Source organism: Prionailurus viverrinus, chromosome A2 (assembly GCF_022837055.1).
Source record: "Prionailurus viverrinus isolate Anna chromosome A2, UM_Priviv_1.0, whole genome shotgun sequence".
NCBI lineage: Eukaryota > Metazoa > Chordata > Mammalia > Carnivora > Felidae > Prionailurus > Prionailurus viverrinus.
Genome location: NC_062562.1, coordinates 38,386,823 through 38,413,231, shown reverse-complemented (window position 1 = coordinate 38,413,231; position 26,409 = coordinate 38,386,823). Strand labels below are relative to the sequence as shown.

At 47.3% G+C, this 26,409-nt stretch overlaps 1 protein-coding gene across 6 annotated transcripts in view; it reads left to right on the top strand.

Annotated features, from left to right (window-relative positions):
• Positions 1 to 26,409, top strand: part of EIF4E3 (eukaryotic translation initiation factor 4E family member 3) — a 67,842-nt gene that overhangs the window by 17,398 nt on the left and 24,035 nt on the right. For 3 of the 6 annotated variants that reach the window (XM_047845273.1, XM_047845294.1, XM_047845285.1), the window contains exons 2-3: positions 7,053 to 7,199; positions 25,947 to 26,019. Coding sequence is in view for 1 of the 6 variants with exons in the window: in XM_047845264.1 (XP_047701220.1) it covers positions 10,404 to 10,582; positions 25,947 to 26,019 (252 nt within the window). In the remaining 5 variants the exon portion in view is untranslated. Of the gene's footprint in view, positions 1 to 6,431; positions 6,602 to 7,052; positions 7,200 to 10,403; positions 10,583 to 24,756; positions 24,863 to 25,946; positions 26,020 to 26,409 lie in introns of those variants that run through there. The other 3 variants (XM_047845282.1, XM_047845264.1, XM_047845287.1) reach the window with 3 other exon arrangements.

Sequence of the window (26,409 nt, the reverse complement as noted above, 5' to 3'; positions counted from 1 at the left end):
ACGCAGATGATGCAACAACTCATTAAGATGCTTTTTGATTTGATAAAGAATGATTCGGTTATGCATTTCCATCTGGACACTCTCATCATTAGGCTGGTTTCCTCACTGCTGACTTAGGTCTTGCCTTTATGGGTGATCTGTGCCCTCTCACTGCTGAATTTCGATTCTTGCAAGGAGCATGGTTTTATTAATGATTTTCTCTCAGAATGAAAGATAGGGAATTATTTGCATCATTAACTATGCTGGTGCAAAACATGAGAAAGATGGCACTGTATTTTATGGACAAGATGATGTTTTATGGAATATGAAATATTTTAATCCATAAGGCAAGAAAACATGACCTTTGCACATTTTACGAATGACAATTAACTCCACGTTAAGATAATTCAGAGTTTAGTTCTGAGGGATCTGGGAGGTTTTGACAGCGCAAAAAGTGATGCTTAGCTATCTCCAAGATCGTGTTCAATGATAATAAATATTTGTGACACAAAACACATGTGCACAGTGGTTTGTGGACTCCCAGGTTTATCATAACACCTATTAGAAAGCACATTTTATATCACATCCAGTATGAGCGATATGTACATTTTTTTTTACTTCCCCCCCAAAACACCATCTTATCATTAAGGCACTTTTATTTATTTTTATATTTATTTAAGTACTCTCTACACCCAATGTGGGGCTCGAACCCATGATCTCGAACCCATGATCGAACCAAGGGTCACATGCTGTTTGGACTGAGCAGCCAGGCGCCCCCAAACTAAGGAACTGTACATTTTTTTTAATGTTTATTTATTTTTGAGAGAGAGAGACAGAGTGTAAGTGGAGAGTGGGGCAGAAAGAGAGGGAGACACAGACTCCGAAGCAGGCTCCAGGCTCTGAGCTGTCAGCACAGAGCCTGATGTGGGGCTCGAACTCATGAGCTGTGAGATCATGACCTGAGCTGAAGTCAGATGCTTAAATGACTGAGCTACCCAGGCGCCCCAAAACTCAGGACCTTTTAAAGATATACCATAACGTACAACTTAACATTATGGGTATAATGTTTAACAAATGCAAGTCAACAGGAAAGAAGACAGAGAAAAATGACAATATCTTTCACTATTGAGAGTATGTAATCCAAGCATTTGGTGAAAGGAAAGAGATTAAGTAACCACAGGTATTTCTTTGGCCTAAAATTCTATTTGCAAGCATTTTCATGATTCCTAATGTAGCACTTTGCTCAGTAGTTGTAGTTCTGAAAGTTTTATGCAATTACAATTTTTTTTAAAGACAAATAATGTGGCTCTATTCCAAACTTGCTTTATTTTCCTTTTCTAATTGCCCATCAATTGATAGTAGCTTCTTCAATTTTAGAGGACTCTACTCCTAAGAAGTAAATGACTTATAAAACATTTTAATATATACTTTAGTGAATGTTTTAATCATGGGGGGTCCATTATTCCAATATTTATTGAATGTTCGCTACATGAGCAATCTTTAAAATATTCTGGGAGGCACACACAGATGAGCTTCCCACCCACAAGGAGCTTACAAGGCCAATACAGGAAATAAGGTATAGGTGATCATTTTGCAACATGACTCATCACCACCTAATATTTTGCTGAGTAAATTGTTAGTTTCCATATGATGATTGCTTTTTTTAATTTTTAAAAAATGTGTATTTATTTTTGAGAGACAGAGCATGAGCAGGGAAGGGGCAGAGAGAGGGAGACACAGAATCTGAAGCAGACTCCAGGCTCTGAGCTGGCAGCACAGAGCCCGACGTGGGGCTCCAACTCACAAACTGCGAGATCATGACCTGAGCTAAAGTCAGATGCTCAACTGACTGAGCCACCCAGGCGCCCATCCATATGATGATTTCTTATGCCATAATATGACGTGATTATTGAAGCTTAAAAATAAAGCTTTGCAAAGTACAGTGCCCCTTCTCAAGAGGACAGGCTTGTAGAGTGTTCCCCTAAATGATTTCTGAGCCATAACTGAAAGCTCAAAACCAAATCTTATCCCTAAAGCAGCTCTTTGCTGTGAAGAAGTAACCAGCTTGCTACTGACTTATCCTACCCTGCAAGCAGTCGTTAACTTGAGGTGGGGCTTCAAGGCTTTCAGGGTGGACGCAGGCTACTGACTGGAAAAGGTAGTGCTCTGTGGACGTCCTCCTGGCATGGCCAACCATCCCACACTGCCCAGGACTGAGGAGGGGTTTCCTGGGACTTCTGCTCAAAGCCAGACAGTCTCACACAAACTGGATGGTTGGTTCTACACACTCTTCTCTAAATCTCTAACTTTGAATAGAACCCCTCTGTTCAAATCTTTTCAAATAGCATAGAGGATGTCATGTTACCTCTGCCAGAAATTGTGGTAAGGAAAAAAGAACCAGTCATTGTGTGGCATTTTATGGCTTATGCAAGGCCTCACCTCCAGCCAGCACTGTGAAGTCACTATATGCTCATTTTTCAGCTGAGAAAGAGTCTCAGGTTAACTGTTTTGTCTCAAATCACACAGCTGTTAAGTATGGGCCAAACACATTTGGGGAATTTCCTCTGATCACATTGCCTGCTGACCATCTCTCCCTCCCTTTAAAAAATTTCCAAAGACCACATTGAGTCCTGCTGGCTTTCCTTTTCAGGTCCATTTTCTGATCTGAGCATCCTCACATTTTTGGCTGATTGATAGGCGAGGGGAGCATAAATAACTACTCTTTGATAGGAAGCCGATGATTTGCCGAGTATATTTATTGCAGGGTTGCACGTAATGGGGACGAATCTTGGTAACAATCTGAATGCCAGAGTAGGAGAAGGCAGGTTATGTTAACCTTAAAAATAAAACCGCCAGTTACTTCACCAAGAAAAATGGGTTTATTCGGGAATAGCAGAGAACTGCAATCCAGTACAAGCAAGCTATGGCAAAACCATTGGCAAGGCCAGAGAAATGCAAGGAGAGGAATACTCTTTTATAGAGGAAAGGGGGGAGTGGGAAGGCTATTACAGACAAAACAAAACAAAACAAAACAAAAACCATTGGAGTCAACTGGCAGTTCAGAGTATAGAGACTTTTCATTTGCTGAGATGTAACTGCATCTTACTGGCTGGGCTTTTGCAGGGGGAGGAGGCAAGACTTCCTGCTGCTGGGGAAGCAGTTAAAGTAGTATTGATCTCTTCCTGTTGGGTATGCAGTTAACCACTGTGGTAGCACTGAGAGCTTCCCCTTCTAGCCTCCTGACTCCGTTTTAAATGAGGTTTCCTTTATTAATTTTCACAGTAATGTGAATCGTTCATTGTTCTTCCAATCAGTGAAATACTGTATGTCCACAGCAAAGGTCCCTTAATCTGAATTCTTACAGTGGCCACAGAACCAATGCTTAGGAAGTCATTGGGACTTTTCTCTTAACGCAGGAAAAGCATGGTTACTTTCCAGTGTTCCTTTTACCAGTGTAAGCAGTTTGGGCACCTGCTCAGCCCTGGCTCCAGAGCTCTGATCTTGCCCCTTTCGGGAGTGTGCTTGGTCACTGATCTCCTGCTACAGAACTTACGCTGGCTCTTGAAGGACAGCTAGAGAATTTGGGTGGGCAGAGAAGAGAATTAAAGGCTCAGGAAAAAGTGGGGAGTTGTGAGTACACACAGTAGGTTTACTGAGAGGGGAGTAGACAGATCTTAGATTCAGTAAAGTTGAATTTCCTATGTGCCAGACGCTGCACTAGGAACTGGGGAGGCCATGGTGGGGGAGGGGCTCGCAAGCTTGCCTTGGGGCGGCGGGGGGGGGGGGGGGGGGGGAGGGGGGTGGCGGGGACAGCTCATGTTTTGGCAAAGCTGAAGATTTGCAAGAACAAGTTGCAAGTTGAAGAAGAAAGCAAGAGGAAGACGGTGCATCCCAAAATATACATATATGTATTTCAAAATACATTTACTTGATATATATTTATATATTTCTCAGTATATGCAAATTTAGATGTCTATATATATATGGTCAAATATATTTAGAAATATACTCGCAAATGCATTTGGAAAAGTGGGTTGAGTGGGGAGGATTGGAAATGCTAGACTGGAGATTTCAGACCTCAGCCTGTGGGAGACAGGCAGCCATGCAGGTTGAGCAAAGAAGTAGCAGAAAAAAGGTGCTTTTGGGCAAGAGTAATATACCATCCTAAGAAAGGATAAACTAGCAGAGGAGAAAGACTAGAAATTAGGAAATGATTTCATGGACTGTGTCCCTTTCAATCAACAGCTGCTGTATACCCATTTCTTTTCCTTCACAAATCTTGGCGGCATGCGATCCATGTGGTCAGTCCTAGGCTGGGTACCAGGGGCACAGAGGGTCCTGGTTCTCTTGGCCCGGATGTTCTGGGGTGGGAGATGGGCAGTAGATCCATGCAGCTGTGACCTGTGCATGAGGGAAATAATCGGTGGAGAAGAGGATCTGCTTTGGAGCTGGATGGTGGGAAGGTCTTGTCCAGGAGGCGGCAGTGGGAGAAGAACCCAGTCGTGCAGAGCAGAGACTGGTGGTTCAGCGGAGGAAACAGCATGTGCAGGGGCCTCAAGGCTACCGGGAAGCTTTAAGGAAGGGGAAGAGTGCAGCCAAGCGGTTGGAAAGGCAGGAAACGTGCAGGAGATACTGAGCCTTGCTTGCAGCCAGAAAGAGATCTTGAGAGCAGCAGGGAGCTGGTGAAACACTTTAGGCATGATTGAGCTGGAGGCTATTGCTGAGGCTACCGTCCATCACTGGGTTAGAAGAGCAAGTGCTGGAAGCAGGGAGACTGGTCAGAAGGATGTTGTGATTGGCTGGAACTCAGGAGGTGAGACTAGGAGTGGGTGTTATTGGTGGGAATAAAGAACGAAGACCAATGCAAGGGCTGCAGGAAGAACAAAACGGGGGCTCCAGTTGATAGGTGGATATAGAAATGGAGGATGTGTCAACTGAACCTGGATGTCACATTTTCCAGGCTCAGTGGCTGGGAGGACTTCAGTCTCCTCGTTGCAAATGCTCAACAAATGCCATTTCATTTACCCCTTTCCCTTCCACTTGTAACTCTGAATCAGACCGTCAGGGTCTTTCAGATTCTAGATAAGTAACACTGGTTGAGCTTTTCTCTGTGTGCCCGTTGCAAGGTGCACAAACGTGTTTCTCATACATGCCTCAGAGCAGCCTATGGAGGGAGCTCTCATTATCTCCGTGTTCCAAATGAGGAATCTGGCGTTCAGCAAGGTTAATAACTTACCAACGTCACACAGCTCACCCATGGCAGGATCTTGGTTAAAGTAGAATTCAGTTTCCCTAAAGCAATCACTCTTGAATTCCAACATCTTCAGTGTCCCAGAGGTGTTTCAAGTCTTTCCCACTCCTCTAGGCCCCTCCTAGGACTGACCAACTGCAACACTTGCCTTTACTGAAAGCTTGTGCTGGGCCTGGGCCTCACTGTCCCTCCAATCTAGAGAGACTGAGGTCTGCCATCTAGTGGCCACTGCCTTCCATTTTATTCTGAGCTTTTAAAAGAAAGGAAACCGGGAGTTCCCACATCCAAGACAGGCCTGCATATTTATAGCATCACACCCTGTAAACAGGAAACTTCTCAGTCTTAGAGAAGGAGCCTGGTAACATAAACATAGCACATTGGCAATGAGTTCCTCCGCCCCTTCAACAAACATTTAAATATATATGTAATGCATATATATGTAGATACATATATATTTAAGTGTTTGTGTTTATATATAGTCATTCATAGACACACACACACACACACACACACACACACATATTCATTCCACTGGAAAGTAAGCTCACTGAGACAGGGATTTCTTTTGTCTGTATTGCTCACTAATGAATTTCAGGAGCCCAGAACAGTGCCATGTGCATAGCAGACATACAATAAATATTTATTGAATGTAAAATAAATGAACACCTAGCATTTACTGCATCTTTACTGTATGCCAGGCATTTGTCCTGGGTGTTGTCTCATTTACTCCTAATGATGAGTTACGAGACAGGGAATGTCAAGATGCCCGTTTCTCAGATGTGGAGACTGAGCCATCGGGGGACAAGAAGCTTATCAGGTTTGGGGAGAGCTAGCTGTTGACTCAGGTTCTCTGACTTTGGAGACACCGTGTTTAACTACGGTGCACAATACCTCTTGTCTGCTGTGTGTCAAGGCCTTGTGTGCAGCATTGTCACCATTTAGACTGGTGGTAGAAGTTCTCCCAGGGGACCGCTAGCCATTCCTCTCCTGTGTTTTGACTTTACTGAGGGAAGTTTTCCATCCCACCGTGCTATGACAGAGGCATCAAGTGCAGGGAATTCAAGAAAAGCTGGCTGGCCAACAATGAGTCCCTGTCACTAGCTAGCTGTGTGGCTGTGTGACTTTGCACAGTGCCCCTGAACCTCAGTGTCCTTGTTAGTCAAAGGAGGACACTGAGTTAGGATCCCTTTTTCCCTTCCAGCTCCAATATTCTACTATTCCTGTGACTCCCAGGGAGCTGGATGTGAGTGAAGAGAGAGCACCACTTGTTCCTAGGCAACCAGCACCCGCCTCACCCATGTTGCCATGGCGATGATGAAAGTTGGGCTGATGGGATTACCAGCTCCTGCTAATTGCATATGAGAGCTCAAGGTCTCTGTCTCTTTCTTGCCTGCTGGCTTGCTCTTACTTTCTCATTCTTCTAGGAACTGTGAAAAGATGTCTCTCCTCTCCTTCATCTTCAGCATCCCCAAGGCAGCCATAGTGCAATGGAAAGTAACTGGAAATGGAGCCTAGCTGTGCCTCTGAGGAGCTGTGTGACCTTGGGCAGGTTACTCGGCTTCTCTGAGCCTCTGTTTCCCCATTTGGAAAATGAAGGTGTTGGAATAGGGACCCCTGTCTAAGGCTCTTCCCAGCTCTCAAATCCTTTGATGCCTAGGGAGCATGTCAAGGGAGCAGACCACATTGTTACTAGGCAACCAGCAGGCACCCTGCCCAAGTTGCCTTGGTGACTGGATACTGGAGGGGAGGGGAGTAGCTGCTGCAGCTAATTGCTTAATTATTTATGAGTGCCTCAAGTCCTTTTTGTTGTTTTCGTTGCTAGGGGCTGTGGGGTCACCTTTTCTTCCTCCCTCCTGCTACCCCAGTCGTCTGAGGTGTGTGTTACGCAGTGGGAGAGGACGTTGGCCTGGATCTCAAGCTACGCACGTTCTAGCCCTGCCTCTGTCATTTCCTAGAGCTGTGGCTTCGGGTAAGTCACCTCACCTCTCTGGGCCTCAGTTTCCTCATTTGTAAAATGATGGGGTTGCTTAGATAATCTCCGTGTTTCCCTTCTGCCTTGAATTTCTAATCCCTGATGTCCTGTTGCAAAGTGGGGAAGAGGAGGGGAATTGTCCTAATTTTTTTTATCTTCTAAGGATGATTCTGAAAAGCAGCAACAACAGTTAAGTGTCTTACACATTTTGAATAGGAAGCGAATGAAAATTATGCCCATTGTTCTCTGCTTGCCTCTCGCCTTAGCCATGTTGCCCGACCTGTTTTATTAATCTTAAGGTCCTTTAACTTTTTTTTTTTTTTTTTGTATATCACCTACTTCCAAATTAGATTTGAGGGGTTCAGGGTATAAGATGCATATGTGCAATTAGGTCATTAAAAACAAAAATGGGAGTAAGTTAATATGAAAATAGAGATGCTTCTTCATTGGTGACTATCAGTGTTATGATTAAACATCAGATGTAATTGTGAGCATCCTGGAAGCCAAAGCAAAAAGAGAGGGAGGTGTATAATTGTTACTCACTAAAGAAAAATTGCCAGACAGTTCTTAGTTCTGAATTCTGGAAGTAATTTATCATGTGGTGCTTACTCTCTTTTGGAAATTACCGATAAAACTTTAAAAATAACCCTTTGTTGTTGACAGTATGTTAACCTTCTGTTGCAGGACAGAAGGAAGAAACTAGACCAGACAGTTTGACAAGTTCTAATATAATTAGTAGGGGAAAAGTCCCTTTCTACCTTAGAACTTTATGAAGATAAATATCACTTAATAAACACAACTTCAGAGGCAACCATTATTTATAAATCAGTTACATACAAATTCATGTAACTGCTTGGGACAGTAATTTAGCAATATGTGTCAGATTTTTAAATGCAGGCCAAAATTCTACTTCTCCAAACTTAGTCTGAAACAAACTTACGCAGCTGAAGAAAGACATTGAATATAAAAATGCTTATGGTAGCATTATTTATAAAAGAAAGTGACTATAAACAACATCAATCTTGAGCTAGTGAATTAAATCATATTACTTCTTTACAATGGTTTACTTTGTAGCCCTTGAAGTAGGTGTATGTGTTTTGATATGGAAAAAAAATCTTCAAATGTATCATGTTAAGTAGATAAGGAGGCACAGCAATGTTATGAAATGCTTCTATTTCTCTTCTAAAAGATATAGATAGGTACACAGTTTCTGTGTCTAGATACACGCTTTTATGTGCCTACTTGCATTTTTCCGGAAGGAAACTGTTAGCAGTGGTTTCCTCTGGGTGGGAAGATTGATGGCCTTCAGAGGGAGGGAGGCCTGACTATTCACTGCCTTATTTTTACTATGTGGACCTGTTCATTTTCCCATTAGAATGGCAGTAGAGGCTGACAGTTTAAAGCCTAGATTCCGGAGTCTGAATACTTGTGTTCAAATCCTGGGTCTATCCCTTGCTAGCTGTGTGACCTTGGGATTAATTTAACTTCCGCATTCCTCACCCATAAAATGGATAAATCCATAAAATAGTACTTTCCTCATTGGATTGTTACGAGGATTAAATGAATTAATAAGTGTAAAATGCTCAGAACAGCCTAAACAATACCACATACACCTTTTCTTGAAAAAAAAAAAAAGGGGGGGGGGGGAGGAAAAATTAAACAAAAAACCCTGCCTCTAACCAAAAGGAACCCAAGGATCTCAGAGTTGGAAGGATTTTATAAATATGTCACTGCTTTCAGCATCGTATGTTGTATACAAATTGTGTTTGAAGTAGGGATCACAAAGCGTTGGTCTTGTTTAGCTTGTCATTTTATCTGAACTGAAATACCTTTTAGGGAAAGCACTTATCTTGGGATGCATAATAGGCATTTCCAATGCCTGTGAAGTCCCTGAACCCATCTGGTTTTACAGTTCTTTCATCCCACTGAATGCTCAAGCCGAGAGACGAACATATGCTGGGCCAGGGAGAAAATCTCTGAGAAGACGGAAATCCACATCCATGTCTGTTAAAGGCCAGAGAGGGACCTAACCAACATTCAAGCTTTGAGAGGGCATTCGTGCCCATACCAGTTATGCCTGTGAGTTCACAGGCCCCCGTGCCTCTTCTTTTGAAAGAGAGTGACAGAAACCTGTCAAGGAGCTGTGCTGGCAGCATTGCTCTTACTTTGGACCCAGGAATCTTACGGCCACAGTGACATCCTCTGTCTTCCGAGGTTCAGAAAGCAGAGGGTTCTGTGTTCGAGAGTTCCTGGTTTCCTTCTTTGAAGGTGCTTTGGGGCCAATCTGGAGAACTTAGACTGACTCTGAGAACCTTTGTTTGAAGTTGGCCAGCCTTTGGGCCAGACTTGGTGCCTGACTATAGACATATGGTGGCCCCAGAAAGGCTGAGCTGGGAGCTCTGTTCCCTTAAAATTAGCTGAGTTGGGAAACATGCACACCAGGAAGAATACAGAACCGACCTATCACCACCTCATGCCCAAGTCAGAGGTTCCTGCCTTGTGTCTGCCCGGCCTCTCTTCCTGCACTCTTGGGCATTCCACTTTCTTTATCCACTTGGCCAGCGGTTCCCCTTGCCATCTATCTGTCACATCCAACTGTGCTTCCATCTGCCCTTCCATCGCTCCATCCTCCTCCAACCATCTGCCAGCTTTCCCACCCATCCTTCAGACTGCTGGTATTTCTACGCACCCCTCTTCGCCTCCCTACATGTGCGTCTGAAACTCCATCCACTGGTCCGTCTGTCTGTCCATCCCTCCATCTTTCCGGAGCCCGCCCATCCATCTCTCCGGCCCCCTGTCTGGCTGCAGAGTGAGCCCTCTCCTTGACCGGTCCTCTGTTCCCCGACCCCCAGAGCCCGCTAATCCATACCCGGCCGCAGCTCTGCCCTCCCGCAGGCCGGTCTGCCGTCGGTCCCCCCCGCCCCAACCCCCCGCCCCCGCCGCGGGATGCAGGCCGGTGCCAAATGGGCCCCGCAGCCCGCAGCGGGCCGGCCGGCTTCGGTCTGGCGGCCCGGTCGTGCCGTGCCCCCGGCGGCAGGCGGCGCGGCTCCCAGGCCCCGGCGGGCGGCGGGCCCGGGGCGGGGCGGGGCGCGCGGGGCGGGGCCGGGCGGCCGCGGCGGGGCGGGCGGGGGCCGGGGTGACTCAGCCGCCGCTCGCCCCGCGGTCCGCGCGTCCGCCGGCCTCGCAGGCGGGGCGGAGAAAATGGCGATGCCCCCGGCCGCCGTGCCCCCCGCCCGGGCCCGGGAGCCGCCGGGGCCCCGCGCCGCCGCCGCCGCCGCCGCCGCCGCCGCGCCGCCGCTCGGCCTGCAGCAGCTGTCGGCGCTGCGGCCCGAGCCGGGAGAGGTCCCGCTGCACTCGCCCTGGACCTTCTGGCTCGACAGGTGAGGGGGCGCGGGGCCCGCCGCGTCCGGCCCCGGCCCCGCCGCCGCCGCCGTGCGCCCGCCCGGCCCGCGCCGCCGCTTTGTCTCGGCGCGGCCCCCCGGCCCCGCTCGGCGGCCGCCCGCGCCCCCAGGGCTCGCGCAGAGCCGGGTCGGGAGCCCGGGGCTGGGCCGGGGCGAGCGAGTGTTGGGCGGCCTCGGCTCCGCCCGGAAGGGCACAGGCGCAGCCCCAAAAGTTTCGGCAGCACTTTCCCCCCTTTCTTCCCCGCAAAGGAAGCGTGCCGGCGGGCGGCCGCCCTGGCCGGGCCCTGGGAGATGGCCCGGTCGGGGGTCGTCGGGTCCCCGCCGTAAAGTGGGGAGAGCGGCGCTGTCCTGGTTGCCCCCGCGGCGCTCCGGGAGAGCTCGGGACCCGACCTCCGCGGTGACAGCGCTCGGGAAAGCGGACCGGCCGGCCCCCTGGGAAGTGTGCCGGGGTGGCGCGGATCGCGGCCCAGCGGGGGCCTGCACCCCGCGCCCCACCGAAACCCGCCGACACCGCTTTGCGTTCTTGCTCAAACCCTGGGCAGGTACTTCCTGACCACTTGCGGTGCAGCCACGCGCCTTCTAGGCGCTGGGAATTCAACGGTGAGCAATACCTCACCTAGTCAGTAAAGCGGGGACAATTATGGCTCTCTCGGGGGACGGCTTAGGTGTCATCTCCTCAGAGATGCTTCCCTGACCGCCGTATCCAAATTAGCACACCCCAAACCTTGCAGTCATTCTGTGTTCCCCTGCTCTCGCTTATTTTGCTCTGTAATGCTTAATGCCGCCACATAGTATTCTGTATGAATCACTTTATTTTCAGTCTGCCTCAGTCCCTGGGTACTTTCTCCTCTGTTAAAAGCCAACGAGCAGGGACTTTGTCCTTGACTTTTGCTGTATCCCAGCACCTAGAACTGTACCTGGCATACAGCAGGAGCACGAGAAGTTTTTGACAAATGAATAAATTCACTAATGTGAAGCCCTTTTTGGTATCTGTCACCCAGTGGGTGCCCAACGATGACACCTCAAGGTTGTCCCAAGAGCTTATGGAAATTTTGATGACACTGTTTCTCTGGTTAAGTGTTAGGGAGGAAGGTATATGGCTGTTTTCTGTGAAATTTACTTAATAGACCCAAGTCACATCTTTAAAAGCCTTCCATAACATGCCTGCAAGATTTTTAAAAAGTAATAATCACCCTTTTAAGGGACATAAGTTCGTTCCTTTCTTCTTGTTGGAAATAGCACCCCTCTGTAAGAATTGAAACTCAGAGCCACTGCCTTTTCCGGGGACCCAAAGAAGTTGGGGGTGGGGTAGATTCAAGAGTCTCGTTATCTAAAACATTTTCACTTTCATTATGGGATGCTAAGAAAGCTTTTTACTGTCATAACGGGAGTGATTTTGGCAAACTTTAGCAGAATGAAATTATGTGTCTGTTTTCAAAGGTGCGTTGTAACTAATGTTGTTACCTGGTATATGTTTTCAAGGTAAACCTGGATCTCTGGTCTATAATGGGGAAACTCTTGACTGGTGGAAACAGGCTTGAGGGAGTTTCTTTTTAAACAGGTCACAAATTAGCCTACTTAAAGGCACAGCATTTTAAGTATGGTCCAAGATTTTAATACTACATAACAGTAAATAACTTTCTAAGAATATCTGGGATCTTTTAGGCTAAGAATGTAGTAACTTCATTGAAGACACAAACTCGAGCTCTCCTAGTCTGTATTTCTGCATTTCTGATCTCTGAAAGCCAGCAGTCAAATGAAATAATGTCCATAGTGTCCAAATTTGTAATAGAAATAATTACATTAACTTAGAAAGTATAATTACTTCCAGCATTCTTCATTTGAATTCATTTTGCCTGACCACTCACCCCATGGCTTTTATTGAGCTGTATTCCCTTCTCTGGAAGTCCCTTCTGTTTCTGTAGGTTGGTCTCCTTCCCTGTGGGGTTGTGAACACATTATGTTCTAGAAGTTCATTTGTAACCATTCCTCCCTAGGGAAACAGGATTCTATAGAGAGTAGTGATGTTCTCAGGAGAGCCTTCCAAAGCAACCTTCACCCCAGCATAGCTGATGTCCGCCACTGAGGGCATCAGTATTGAGTTCCACAGCACGTAGAGGCCTCCTTCCACATAAGACTGTCCTTTGGCACTTACTACCTACTTGTCCCTTTCAGCCTACTGTGTGGCCGTGGACAAGTGATCTAGTCACTCTCAATGCTCAGTTTCATTGTTTGTAAAATGGGAATAATCATAGACTATATCTCATGGGGGCTGTTCTAGGGATTATTGGATGAGCATAAAATACTCACATGCGTGCCTGGCATAGAATAAGTGTTTAATAAATGCTGACAACACTGTTACCTGAAGCTCCAAAATTACCACCTCACCCCCCCCCCCCCGCCCCCGACCACACACACTAATAGTCCCTGGATGGAGCACCCTGTCTGAACTCAGTGCTAGGAGGCCAGCAACCTGAACTCATTTCCCCCCATGAATGAATGGGAGAGTCCCTTAGTAGAGTTAGTTGCATTTTCAATAGTAATTTCCAGTAAGTCCTTAGTTGTTGTTGTTGTTGTTGTTGTTGTTGTTTTAAATTAGATGGTATGGCTAAGAATTCAAGCATATGGGGGTATAATTTTGGTTGGGGATGTAGGATGGAGACTTTTCCTCCCCTTTTCTGGGGATTTAAAGCCGCATCTTGTCTTGATCTTAGAGGCTACTCTTGGTTGCATGTCTCTCTCTGAGTGCTTTGTTTTCATCTCATGGTGACCCCCTTTCCTCTGAGTATTGTCCATGGGATTCAGTCCTCTGGCCTCTTGTCCCCATCTACACCACACCAGTGATGCCGTTCAGTCACAAGGCTTTTAGTTCCATCACTTTGCTGGTGATTCCCACAGTTTTACACGTGTGCATCCGTCTCCTTCTCTCTGTCTCCGTCTGATACACATGTGAACTCGACACAAGTCAAACCACCTCTCCAGTTTCTCTCCCCAATTTGTCTTCCTCCATGTGTCCCATCTCAGATAAGAGCAGTTGACGGTGAGTCCATCCTTCCAGGTGCTCAGCCCCCGACTCTTGGAGACCTCTGTGACTCTCCCTTCCTTTTCTTCTCCTGTTCCTTCTCCCTCCCCTACATCCACTCTCAGCAGATGCTGTTGATTCTACCATCCAAATGTATCCAGAATCCAATGCATTCTCTCCACCCGCATCCTAAACCCTGAGCCACACCACCTCTCTCACCTGGGCCATTGCAGTAGCGTGCTGACTATTTTCTCTGCTTCTACCCTGGCCCCCTACAGTCCCTTCCCATCCCAGCAGCTGAAGTGGTCCCTGTAATACCTAAGTGAAGGCCTTTCCCTTCTCTGCTCTCCTTTTTACTCAGAGCAAAAGCCAAAGTACTTACAATAGCCTTTGAGACGCTATAGCATTTCCTGTCCCCACCCACTATACCTTCCCCCTCCCTCCCCCACCCTCGTCTCCCTCTCACTCTTTCTCCTACCCTTCTAGGTCTTTCTCTATCATCCCAAGCATGGGCCTTTGCCACCAGCAGCCCCTCCTGCCTGGAATGCCCTTCCCTCACTCACCTGCTAGGACTGGGCTTTCCTCTCCTTTTGGTCTCTGCTCACGTGTCATCTTCTCAGCAGGGCCTTCCTTAACCACTGATGCAAAATGTCGCACACATCCTGACACACACTTCCCGTGCCCCTGACCCTCCTTTGTTTTTTTCATAGGAGCCTGCATTTGCAGGTCTCCTCTCCCTGGAATGTCGGCTTCCCAGAGTCCTTTCTGCATCATCCTGCCCTCAGCTCCTGGATCAGCAAGCACCTGGTACCAGCCACCCCACCCTGAATAGTTCAGGGTTGTGGGATTATACCCCGGGTGACTTCCTCTTCTCTGTCATGGTGGTTCATGCGATTCTGATGACCATCTGTAAATCTGCCTCCCTAGCCCTGACCTCTCTCCTGAGTTCTGGACACCCAGTCTACCACATGCTGCTTAGCAATACCACCATCTGACACATTTTTCAGAGTCGGAATTTCCGTTTGTTCCTTGACTCCTCTCTCAGGTACACTACTCCATCCAGTTCTGTGCTTCCAATGGCTGGTCCCCTGTTGGAAGTCTAATCCGGCCCCTCCCCTCCACGTCCGTGCCTCTGCAGGGCCTGGTGCTCTCTAGCCCCAGGTACGTGCTAGCCTGCCTGCCCCCAAGCTCTTCCCTTCTCCCAGCACCCCCCTACCTGGGCTTCGAGGCTTAGCCTTCTACACTGTACCTGGTCTTGCCACTCCAAACACCTACCTTTTCACCTGTGCCACAGCAGCGGATTGTGACTCTACCTGTCACCACCTCAGGGTGCCTCTGTTGTGGGCTTGTGTGCTCCCAGCAGGTGGGATTCTGGATCGCCACCCTCCTTTGACTAGAGCAGCTCTGATTGGTTTTGTTGGTGGTGGTTTATTTTAGAAACTGGCCACTCTAATTTGAAGAAAGCATTCCGCAGGTTAAAAACAAAAACAAAACCTAAAACCTGTAGGTCGCAGGTTATAAACGTCTACATTGCTGTTTTTAACGTGAAACCTACCTTGTTTTTAGCGTCATCCCCTGTATCTCCCCAACTCCGAAACACCACTCTCTATGAGTCTCCCTGGACCCAACGTGTTGTCTCTCTGGTAACCGTGGACTTGACAGCCTCTGATCTTTGTCTCATGATGTTCCTTCAGGTTGGGATGCCTCTCTCCCCTTTGTCTACCTAAAAGGCTGCCATGCATCCTTCAAGGCCTTGCAAAGATGCCAACTCTGTAATTGTCCTTAACTAGCCCTTGGCCTAGGCAGGATTCATCCCACCACCTCCTTTGTGCACCTGCAGCATTTTTTACAGGCCACTATTTATATTAAGAATTATTGATTGTTTCTCTGTCCCTCCTTCTTGACCATGAGACTTGGACTGCCTCATGTCTGGCTCCCTAGGAGTGGATATGACAGTGCACATAGTAGGTGCTTAGGGAGTATTTGTGTGCTTGTGTCTTTAGTCACAGAGGTAGGCCAATCACGTGAGCCTCCCACCAACCCACCCCAACGGGGTTTCCCTCCACCCAACCAGTGTTTTTCACACTGTCATCCCTCTCCACTTACATCTGAACCACCTGGCTGTGCCTCTTAAAATACAGGCTCCCAACCCTGCCCAGGACCTGCTCTTTCAGACCCCTGAGATGGAATGCACATTTGTGACAAATGCCTTACCCATCACACGTGAAGAATTACTGCTCTGTTTATGGATGAGGCTAACTGAGCATATCATTTGCCCATCCCCGTCCTCACCGTTAACAGTACATGCACAATGACAGCATGGTTCTGGGCCTCCCGGAAGGGACGTCTTTTGTACCCCATGCTTCCTTAGCATCAGTAGAGAGTTCTAGGAGGTACCAGAGGGAGCCCCCTTTCACGGTGTGGTGCTTTCACATGCATTCCAATGGTGGGCTCCATAATAACAAATCTGATATGGGGATGAGGCCATGCTTGTTGGAGAGGAGCTCAATACCATCCTTGTTCATAGAGTGGCCTTTTGGGACCAGGCGAGGGTAGAAGACTGCGTGGAAGGCCATAGGTGACAGGGACAGAGTGGCTGGCATCTCGACTTTCCCTTTCCTGTTTTCATTTTTGCCTTTCTGAATCCACAGTCTCTCTTATTGTCCCAGGATTTTATTTTCTGGAAGGGGCAAAGGGTCTCCAGGGAGCTCAGGTGGGGAAAGGTTCTGAAGGAGGGGCTCACGACCTCAGTCTTTGGGTCATTGGTTCCTTCTCACAGGTAGGCTTGAAGGCCCTAAACATTCTCACCCAGGAAAGTTATAAGCCCTTCCCTGGCACTAGCTGCTTAAAAAGTGTATTTTCCTTCTTTTATTATTACAGATGCCATTTCCTTATTTCCAAACCTGAGACAGCTCGCAGGACGTCAGTGGTCTGGCATGGTGACAGTCCAAAACCTGGCCCTAGTGCTCCTGTCACCTCTGACACTGTCACACTTCTCTCCCACCCAACCTCTGTGTGCTCAGGGATTCGTTATATGCCAAGAGGGAAAGAGTTCCAGTTGCTAGTGTCCAGGAGCTTAGAGGCCAGGAATGAAAATAGATGGAAGCCTGGAAAATAAAAATAAACGTGCAAAAATAAAGCATTTAGACTATGAAGTGTGTTTCAATAGACGCGTTATTAAATGTTCCTGATAGGCCCTGGACCATTTTTGTATGTGACTGTCAAACAGGAAGCTGGCGTGGCCGCAAGCCACAGGTGTGTTTAAAAGTGATTAAGTCGAGGGGCGCCTGGGTGGCGCAGTCGGTTAAGCATCCGACTTCAGCCAGGTCACGATCTCGCGGTCCGTGAGTTCGAGCCCCGCGTCGGGCTCTGGGCTGATGGCTCGGAGCCTGGAGCCTGTTTCCGATTCTGTGTCTCCCTCTCTCTCTGCCCCTCCCCCGTTCATGTTCTGTCTCTCTCTGTCCCAAAAATAAAAAAACGTTGAAAAAAAAAATTAAAAAAAAAAAAGTGATTAAGTCGAGGGGCGCCTGGGTGGCTCGGTCGGTTAAGCATCCAACTTCGGCTCGGTCATGATCTCATGGTCCGTGAGTTCGAGCCCCGCGTCGGGCTCTGTGCTGACAGCTTGAAGCCTGGAGCCTGTTTCGGATTCTGTGTCTCCCTCTCTCTCTGCCCCTCCCCTGTTCATGCTCTGTCTCTCTCTGTCTCAAAAATAAATTTTAAAAAACATTGAAAAAAATTTAAAAAAATAAAAGTGATTAAGTCGAAATCAGCTTTCATGGAGTGAACGATTTAGGAGGGGTGCTCTTCATCACAGAACTGAGCCTGTCAAGACTTTCCCTCTGACTGCTGAGCCGGATGTCAGTAAATTCAACAAGACTGGCTTTATGAGACCTATCCCTGGCTTTCAACTCTCCCTCTCTAAGGTTGTTCCCTTGGCTCAAATGAAGTGGTCACTCATACAAGGTGGAATATTGTCAGTATTCATTTCTTTCACCAACCATTTATCATGTGCTTGGACATTGGGTGTGTGCATACGTTATGTGGATATATTGTACCATTTGCAAAATTTCACATCTTTTTCCACTCTAGCTTGTCAGTATTAATTCCTGTGTACTCTGTTGGGCTAGGTGCTGCCCTGGGTGCCGTACGTAATTACCCACAAGGTTCTCACAGTGTTGCAGTAGGATGTGTCAGCAACATTTTACAGATGAGAAAGTTGAGGCCCAGAGAAGCACCTTGACTAAGGTTACCCAGCCAGTACAAAATGGAAACAGGATTTGAACTCAGGACTGTGTGTGACCCCAAGCACTGGTGTCCCTAGCCCTGTTGAACACCACTTCCTTGTGAACATGAACAATGAACGGGACACAATTCTTCCACATCTCATATCCCGAAATAAAGGAAGCTAGGTAGGACTTGAGAGGCAATCTGGTCCTCCCACTTAATTTCACAAACGAAGAAACCGAGCTCCTGTTTCATGGGGAAAAAATGAAGCCAAGGACTCCCTGCTTCAGAATTTGCAAAGAAGAGAGCCTTGCCTCAAATCCAGATTTAAGAGCTTGTGTCGGATTGTCCTTCACATTTAACGACAGCCTCATCTTGATCATCTCTTTGGGTGACGACAAAAAATGCATCTGTGGGAAGAGGGATTTTATGTGTTTTTGATGATGCTATCTGTAGTTCATTAGCTTTTACTTCCCAAGTTGTTAGCATTTCTTACGGTGACTTAATTTAGATGACACAGGCCAGCACATCTCAAACTTCAATATGTATACAAATCCCATAGGACTCAGCAGGTGTCTAATGGGCCTGGAGATGCTGTCATTCTAACAAGCTCCCAAGCAACACCGCCAGTTAACTGACCACGCTTTGGCAAGGATGCAGGCAGGATTTGGGGAAACCCTTCCAGCATCTTTTCTTTCTAAGAAGCATCTCCAGGTGTCCAGGTCACTGGTAAGTGGTGCTGTGGCCTGCTAAGAGCTAGCCAGGTAACGGGCGAAGAGCTTTGCCTGGAGTATTCGCAAGGGCTTCTGTCTCCGTGAATTATTCATGAGCCTTACCTGTAGCAACCGTATCTTTAATGGTGGGGTTGAATGGAGAAGGTGCTTTTGTATTGCAGGCAAGTAAACTGAGGATTGCAAGTTGCAGGAGGGTTGAGACTGCTTGGTGCAGAGTTGTATTCATGCCACCAAGCAGAGGATGGGTCAGGTAGTACGTGATCACTTCAGGCTCGTGGGAAAGAGCGAGGTTGCCAGCCATCCATGGTTCAAGTCCCAGCTCTGCCACTAGCCAACTCTGTGGCTTTGGCCAAGTCACCACCCTCAAAGTTAGTTTGCTTTTCTGCGGAGTGGGTTTGCAACCACTGTTTACCTCATGATGTTTTAATGAGGGTGAAATGAGATAATGCATGCACATAACACGTGATACATGGCCTTTTCAAGTATTGGGGGCTCAGTAAGTATTTCTGGAATAAGAGAGAGGATAAAACGCCTTGGAGCATTTCAGACTTAAATTGAACTGGAAGGGTTCTGTCTTGTGAAATTCTCAGGGACCTGCTTTAATGAATCGATAAAGATGATTTGTAAGTAACACATTAGCTTTTTGCATGTAAATGGTGCTTACGTGTCTGTAAACCATTTAAGTAGAACTGTTGGTCCAAACTTATGGGGCTTCCTGCCTTCTCCTAACTCCCCAAATGAAAAGAAATTTTACATAAAGAGTCTTAAGATGCATTTCCTGTTATTCTGTTATGCAGTTGAAGACACACAGGAGTACTATAAAGCTGGATTTGCGAGTTTGCGGTGTAAGTAACATTAATAGTTCCCCTGACGTCTTTACACAAATCACCTACTTGGCAGACCTCGAAGGACCCCCTCTCACTTCTGCCCTAAACCATCACAGCTTCTCAATTAGCCAACTCGGAGTGGAAACAGCCCTCAGGGTAGCTCTGGCCTTAATCCCAGAGACACTGGCACCCGATGGGCTTTCTTTTCTGAAGAAGGAATACAGGAGTTTCTCAGCTGTGTGTGTAACTCTCACAGACTTGGGATTCTTGCTGGCTGCCCCACAGATTAGAAAACGTACTCAGTATCTCTCAGTTCTAATTGCATGCTCATCGGTTCCTGTTTTTCTGTCCCTGATGGTGATGATGATGATGGTGATGTTAGCCACAATTGCATACTAAATGCCACATGCTGGGTAAATGCTTTAAATAGAATTCGGTCATGTCATCTAAGTGGCAAAGCAATGGGTGATAGAAACCATATTCTCAGAAACAGGAAGTGAGGGTCAGAGAGGGTCAGGCTTATCACCCAGCTGGAAGGTGGCTGAGCTGGGACTTGAACTCAAGTCCATTCATTCTAAAGATGATCCTCTTAGCCCCTCTGCTTTCCTGCCTGTGTTTCTTATTTGGTAAAGTATCTTCTCCTCATGTTCAGCCCCAGAAAATGCTGACCAGTACATGTGTTCTTACTGAATTGTGTCCCTTATATCACATTTTTGGATATCGTTATTGCCAGGGATTCTGGTAGCATCCATCCCAGCCCTGCGTCTCCACATCTGCCCCCTCCCTGCAGTGTGGCCAGATGGATGTTGGCAGGGGGATGACAGTCTGGAGCAGGTGGTGGGTCCAAGAAGGGAGTAGGTAGTCTAAAAAGAGATGAGAGAGGGATTTGCCGTTAAGAGGCCATGTGTGACCACCCATGACGGCAGTGACTGGTTTTTACTGGGAGCCATCCTTGTTTAAGAGGAAGATCATGGGCATGAGAGCTAGACAGATCAGGGAAAGAACCCAGATTTGCTACTTAAAAAGACTGAGCCTCAGTTTCCTAATTAATAAAGTGGGGATGATGACACCAACCTGACCGCGTTACTAAAGGATTGGAGACAATAGAAGCCAGACCCTCTCATATGACACGTGCTCAATAAAAGGAGGCCATTATTACATTAATATCATTAAATCAGAGGGAACACTCTTGGTGAACACTTCAAACTCCTTAATGTGATCCATCCAGAGGGCATTTATTGTTCCGCTCCTGTGTTCTCAGCTGCAGCTGTTTACCTTGAAAAGGGGGCATAGAATTCAGAGAATGTGAAAATAGGTTCTGAGTCCCTGGTTCTGTGATTTCCCACCCCTCTGGCTGTGTGTCCTTCTAGGAAGGGTCATCGTCAACAAGTATATTCCTCTCATGGCTTTCTCTCCCACCTCATCCCTCCTTGGCAAAGAAAAGAGATCATAATTTCTTTGGCTTCAGGAATCTGGGGAGTTCAGAAAGCAGGGGTGCCAGTTCGAGAACGTAAACTTCATGAGGACTGGTCTTTGTGTAGAGTGATCACAACTGTGTCCCCATCAGCTAAAAGAGATGTGCAGTGAATCTTTGTTAACTAAATAAATTATAAATCCTCTGAGACTCTGTTACATGTTTCTGACAGGGGTTCTCAGCATGGACTCTGTTGACATTTTGGACTAGATAATCCATCGTTGGGGGTGAGGTGGATGTCCTGTGCCCTCTGAGAGGCTCCACAATTGCCCTGACTTCTACCTACTAGATGCCAGTAACATCCCCCTCAATTGTGACAGTTGGACATGTCTCCAAATATTGCCACGTGTCCCCTGGGGGGGGGCATGCAACATCACGCCCAGATGAGTGCCTTCTTTGGTCTGCAGAGTGAGGGTTTGCTGAGGGTTCTGTTGAGAGGTTTGGGTTTGTAACATGAATGAGATACAAAGGTTTGTTAAAGATACGAGAATATGGTGTGTATGTGAGATAAGTAATAGTGTGTCTTTGATTTACCTCAGGGGCAAACATTTATCTTCCAGCCGGCACAAGTCTCTTTCAGAGTCACGGGGAGGAGAGGTGCAGGGCGGTCAGCTGCCAGGCCTGCAGCTCTGCCCCGAGCCACCCGCATTGCTACTTTAAGAAACAGTAACAGTAGACGATGCAGCTTCTGGTTCAACTTTGAACCGGCAAGTCAAGTACAGGCTGACCTGTTTACAAGGCAGATTATTTTAAAATCTCAGCTTGCTTATTACCCTTTTAAAATTGATTCTGTGGATATGACGCGGTTTTGCTTGTTAAAGATGTCCCAGGTCAGGCGTGAGGATTAGGCATAGTGGTGTTTTTCAGTGACCGTCGCAATCAGATTTGGCTCACAGAAGAATACCTTTCCTACGCTGGCCAAGCCAACCACTTTCTACTGTCAGGAATTCCGACAACACTGTTTCGTTACTTTGAAACCTGGATATTCAGAAGACACTCCGGCAGCAAGAGGAAACCTTGAAGATCACAGAATCCAACCTTCTCCATTAAGAAATTAGGAAACCGAAGCTGATATTTTTCCTTAAAATGCCAGTAAATCAGCATCACGAAATGTTAATCAGAGACACCTATCACTGAGGGTGATCCTGTTGGTTTGTGTGAGAACTTTCTCTGCTCTACTGGAAAGACTCTTCCCACAAAGCTGGGTGGCAGGGATTCAGTACTGTGATGGAGGTGGAATGGTTAGAACCAGCAGGAGTGCAGTGCAGGGGAATGGTGGGCGCACGGGCGGGAGTGCAGTGCAGGGGGAAGGGTTGGCGCACTGGCTGGAGTGCAGTGCAAGTGGAATGGTTGGTGCACCTGCAGGAGTGCAGTGCAGGGGGAATGTTTGGAACACTAGGAGGAGTGCAGTGCAGGGGAAACGGGGAATTGTTACCACATTGGCAGGAGTGCAGTGCAGGGGGAAGGATTGGCGCACCGGAGGTATGGCAGTGCAGGGTGAGGGTGGGTGCCCTGGTGGGACTGCAGTGAAGGGGGAAGGGTTGGCGCACGGGCGAGAGTGCAGTGCAGGCGGAAGTGTGGGCGCATGGGTGGGAGTGCGGTGAGGGCAGAAGTGCTTTGCAGGGGCAAGGGTGGGCATACGGGGCAGGGGGGCAGCACTGGGGGAGGGTGGGCGCAGGGGTGGGTGTGTAGTGCAGGTGGAATGGTTGGCACACTGGCAGGAGTTCGTTGCAGGGAAATTGTTAGCACCCTGGCAGGAGTGCAATGCAGGGGAATGGTTGGTGCGTCTGCAGGAGTGTAGTGCAGGGCAAAAGGTTGGCACAGTGGCTGGAGGGCAGTGCAAGGGGAAGGGTTGGCACAGCAGCAGGAGTGCAGAGTAGGGAAATGGTTAGCACACTGGAAGGAGTGCAGCACACCATCAGGAGTGCGGTGCAGAGGGTAGGGTTGGCACACTGGCACGAGTGCCATGCAAGGGCAATGGTTAGCACACTAGCAGGAATGCAGTGCTGGAGAATTATTAGCACACTGGCAGGAGTGTACTGCAGGGGAATCATTAGCAAACTGGCAGGAGTGCAGTGCAGGGGGGATGGTTAGCACACTGGTAGGAGTCAGTGCTGGGGGAATGTTTAGAACACTAGCAGGAGTGCAGTGCAGGGGAATCGTTTGCACACTGACAGGTATGCAGTGCAGGGGGAATGGTTGGGGCACATGCAGGAGTGTAGCGCATGGTGAATGGATAGCACGCCAACAGGAGTGTAGTGCAGGGGGAACGGTTAGCGCACAAGTAGGAGTGTCCTCACATACTAGCTCCTGATAATATTATCTGACCCAGACGGAGTTGCCTTGTTGTTGTACTCAAGAGCCCTTTCTGGACCCTGGAAACTAGATTTCTTTATAAGACTTAGTGAAACTGAGGGACCCTGAATGATTTTGTATGGTTGTCTCCTATACTAGAATGCAACTAAAAGACCACAGTGTGGATACAGAGGCATTTAAAAAGAGGCATTATAGGGGCGCCTGGGTGGTGCAGTCGGTTAAGCGGCCGACTTCAGCCAGGTCACGATCTCGCGGTCCGTGAGTTCGAGCCCCGCGTCAGGCTCTGGGCTGATGGCTCGGAGCCTGGAGCCTGTTTCAGATTCTGTGTCTCCCTCTCTCTCTGCCCCTCCCCCGTTCATGCTCTGTCTCTGTCTGTCTCAAAAATAAATAAAACGTTGAGAAAAAAAATTAAAAAAAATAAATAAAAAAGAGGCATATAAAGGAAATATTCCTCAGTGACGTTTTCCAGGTAAACAGTATTACCTTCACATTGTATTAAGTTGACCTAATGTCTGAGGTGAGCTTTCCAGTTATACTCCTTCTGCACAGTTAAAAAATTGAAGTGTGATTTAAGAAATAGTGAAAATTTGAAACATACCGTTTTTAAAAAGAAGGAAAGACAAAGTACATTTCCTTCCTTTGAATCCTAACCTGTCTCCCACCCTGTTAGGGAAGGAGCCCTGTATATACTCTCCTATGTGCTTTGGGTAATCCAGGGATATATCCTGCTGGGCATATTTGGTGGAGAGGTCAGCTAAACTTTTCAAGTGAAAAGAAATAGACATTGGAATAAATGCCAGTAGGTTTTCATATAAAAGTAATAGATTTCCTCATGTGAAAATCTATTCAGAAAAGGTTCAAGGTCTGTCTCGGTTTTTTTGTTCAATCTTTTTATAACTTAAGCCAAAAGCAGCAGAACAACCTGCATTAAATAGTAAATTAGTATTTATCCAAGTCAAGGCAGTCTCTGTGGGCTGATGGATTGATTGATCTGGGGCCCAGTCACTGTCAGAGTTAGGTGTTGATTGAATACCTCACTGTTCACCACACTCTTCAACATAGTTATTTTAGCCTTCAGGTCTGGCAAGAAAATGCAGTCATATTGGTTATTGCTTTAAAAAAATGTCCAGGATATTTATAAACAACTAGAAAAAAGTCGTAAACACTTGGGTTAGATTTATTTATCAGATTTCACCTACTTAACATGGTCCTTTGTTTGCCCGTAAACTGGTCCATAATTGTTCTTCCTGAGTGACCTTGAAACAAGGGAATTGTATTCAGAAATTATTTTTTTCTATTCCAGTTAGATACCAGAGAGCATTTACTGGCCCATAGTTCCAGAATTATACTCTGTAGAACCCTGCCACTCATACCTCATGCCCACCCTACACCTGGGCATGATCCTTTCTTTGCTGTCCTTTCTGCCTCTGTGCTCTGTGAGTTTTGTGTGTATCTCAAGCGTGCAGTGGTTTAACAGCTCTCCAGAAAGCGCAATGCCTTCAGGTTGCATGGGAGCTGTGTCTCTGCAAGTGGCCAGTAAAGATCATTTTTTACAGATGCCTGATCCTAGTGGGTCAACCGTGAGCCAGCATGTTCTCCTCTCAGCAAACCCCATTTCTCACCTCACAACCAGACATGGGGCTTTCAAGCTTTACTTGAGGGGTGAGTTTTCATCTTTGGCCTGACACACCTGAATCCCAACGGTCTTGAGCAAGAACTGGTAATTCAGTGTAGGGAGAAAGAAAAGGTGGCAGGAACTGAGAGTCTTAGCTTCTAAGGATTGATGAGACGGAGTCATGTTGCCCCCAGTCCCAGGAAATGGTGCCGGATTTTTCTGGTGAATAAACCTGTAGTATGTTGCCATCTAGTGGAACATATGGCAAACTAAAGATTAATGTATTCTGACCGCAGAGTTCCCCAGAGCTAATTCAATCAGCCCGAGAAAGTAACTGAAAGAATTTTTCTAAAAGGAAGTGTTTTGGAAATGTATGCAAATTTCAGGTGAAACTACAGTTGACTTTTAGTGATGGTGTTTTCTTAAAGTTGCCAAAAGGTTGCTCTGTTTCTTAAAGAGTTTGTGAATATTTACCACCGGGGAACCGACAAGTTTTTCAAACCTGTATCCCGGCAATGATCCTGCAATTTACGTGTCATCTACCTGCACAGTAGGCCTCGTTTCTTTTTCACAGTCCTAGCAAAAGGTTTGGTTGTGACAAGGCGATTTTAGTGCTTTTTAAAATGTGGTTTTTTTGAAGTTTCCAATATTTTTTTTTTTTTTCAACGTTTATTTATTTTTGGGACAGAGAGAGACAGAGCATGAACGGGGGAGGGGCAGAGAGAGAGGGAGACACAGAATCGGAAACAGGCTCCAGGCTCTGAGCCATCAGCCCAGAGCCCGACGCGGGGCTCGAACTCACAGACCGCGAGATCGTGACCTGGCTGAAGTCGGACGCTTAACCGACTGCGCCACCCAGGCGCCCCTCCAATATTTTTTTAAATACATTTCCTTTAAAAAAAATTGTTTTTAGTTAAATTTCCACAGAATAAACATGCTTACATTTAGGAGAAGCAAACACATGACTTCACAAAGTAGGAATTTCACATCTTGAATTCTAAAGAACATCCCAGAAAATGCCTGATTCTGTGGTTTCAGACCTAATTTGTGCAAAGACCTGCAGACTTCTTTCAGGAACATTGACTACTTGTTTTCTCTTGTTTCTTTGCTCTTTTGCTTTTGTTCGCTCAGATCCCTCCCTGGTGCCACAGCAGCTGAGTGTGCCTCGAACCTGAAGAAAATCTACACGGTGCAGACAGTCCAGGTAAGACGTCCAGGAAGTGGACGTCCCAGGTGAACGTGCTGTATGTTGGACCTCTAACCCTCCAACCTGAAACGGCTGCCGTGCTGGCCGTCCCCACCCAGGGTTCTGACATCGGGTGTCAGCTCTCAGGTCCAAGTTGGTAGAGCCGCGCTCAGCTACGTGTAACCCAGAGGCTGGCCCAGCGCACGTCCAAGTGGCCTGCTCTTCTCTTGGTGACCTGCTGAAACTTAGTTCCTACCTAAATCCTTCACAGACCCTCCGGGGCAGCAGGCTGTGGTGCGTCCTTACATGGATGTGTGCCCCCATTCAAATACCAGCCTGGCCACTCCCTCTCTGGGTTCTCTTACCCTTCTCTGAGAGGCAAAATCATATCCCTGCAGAGTCATCTAA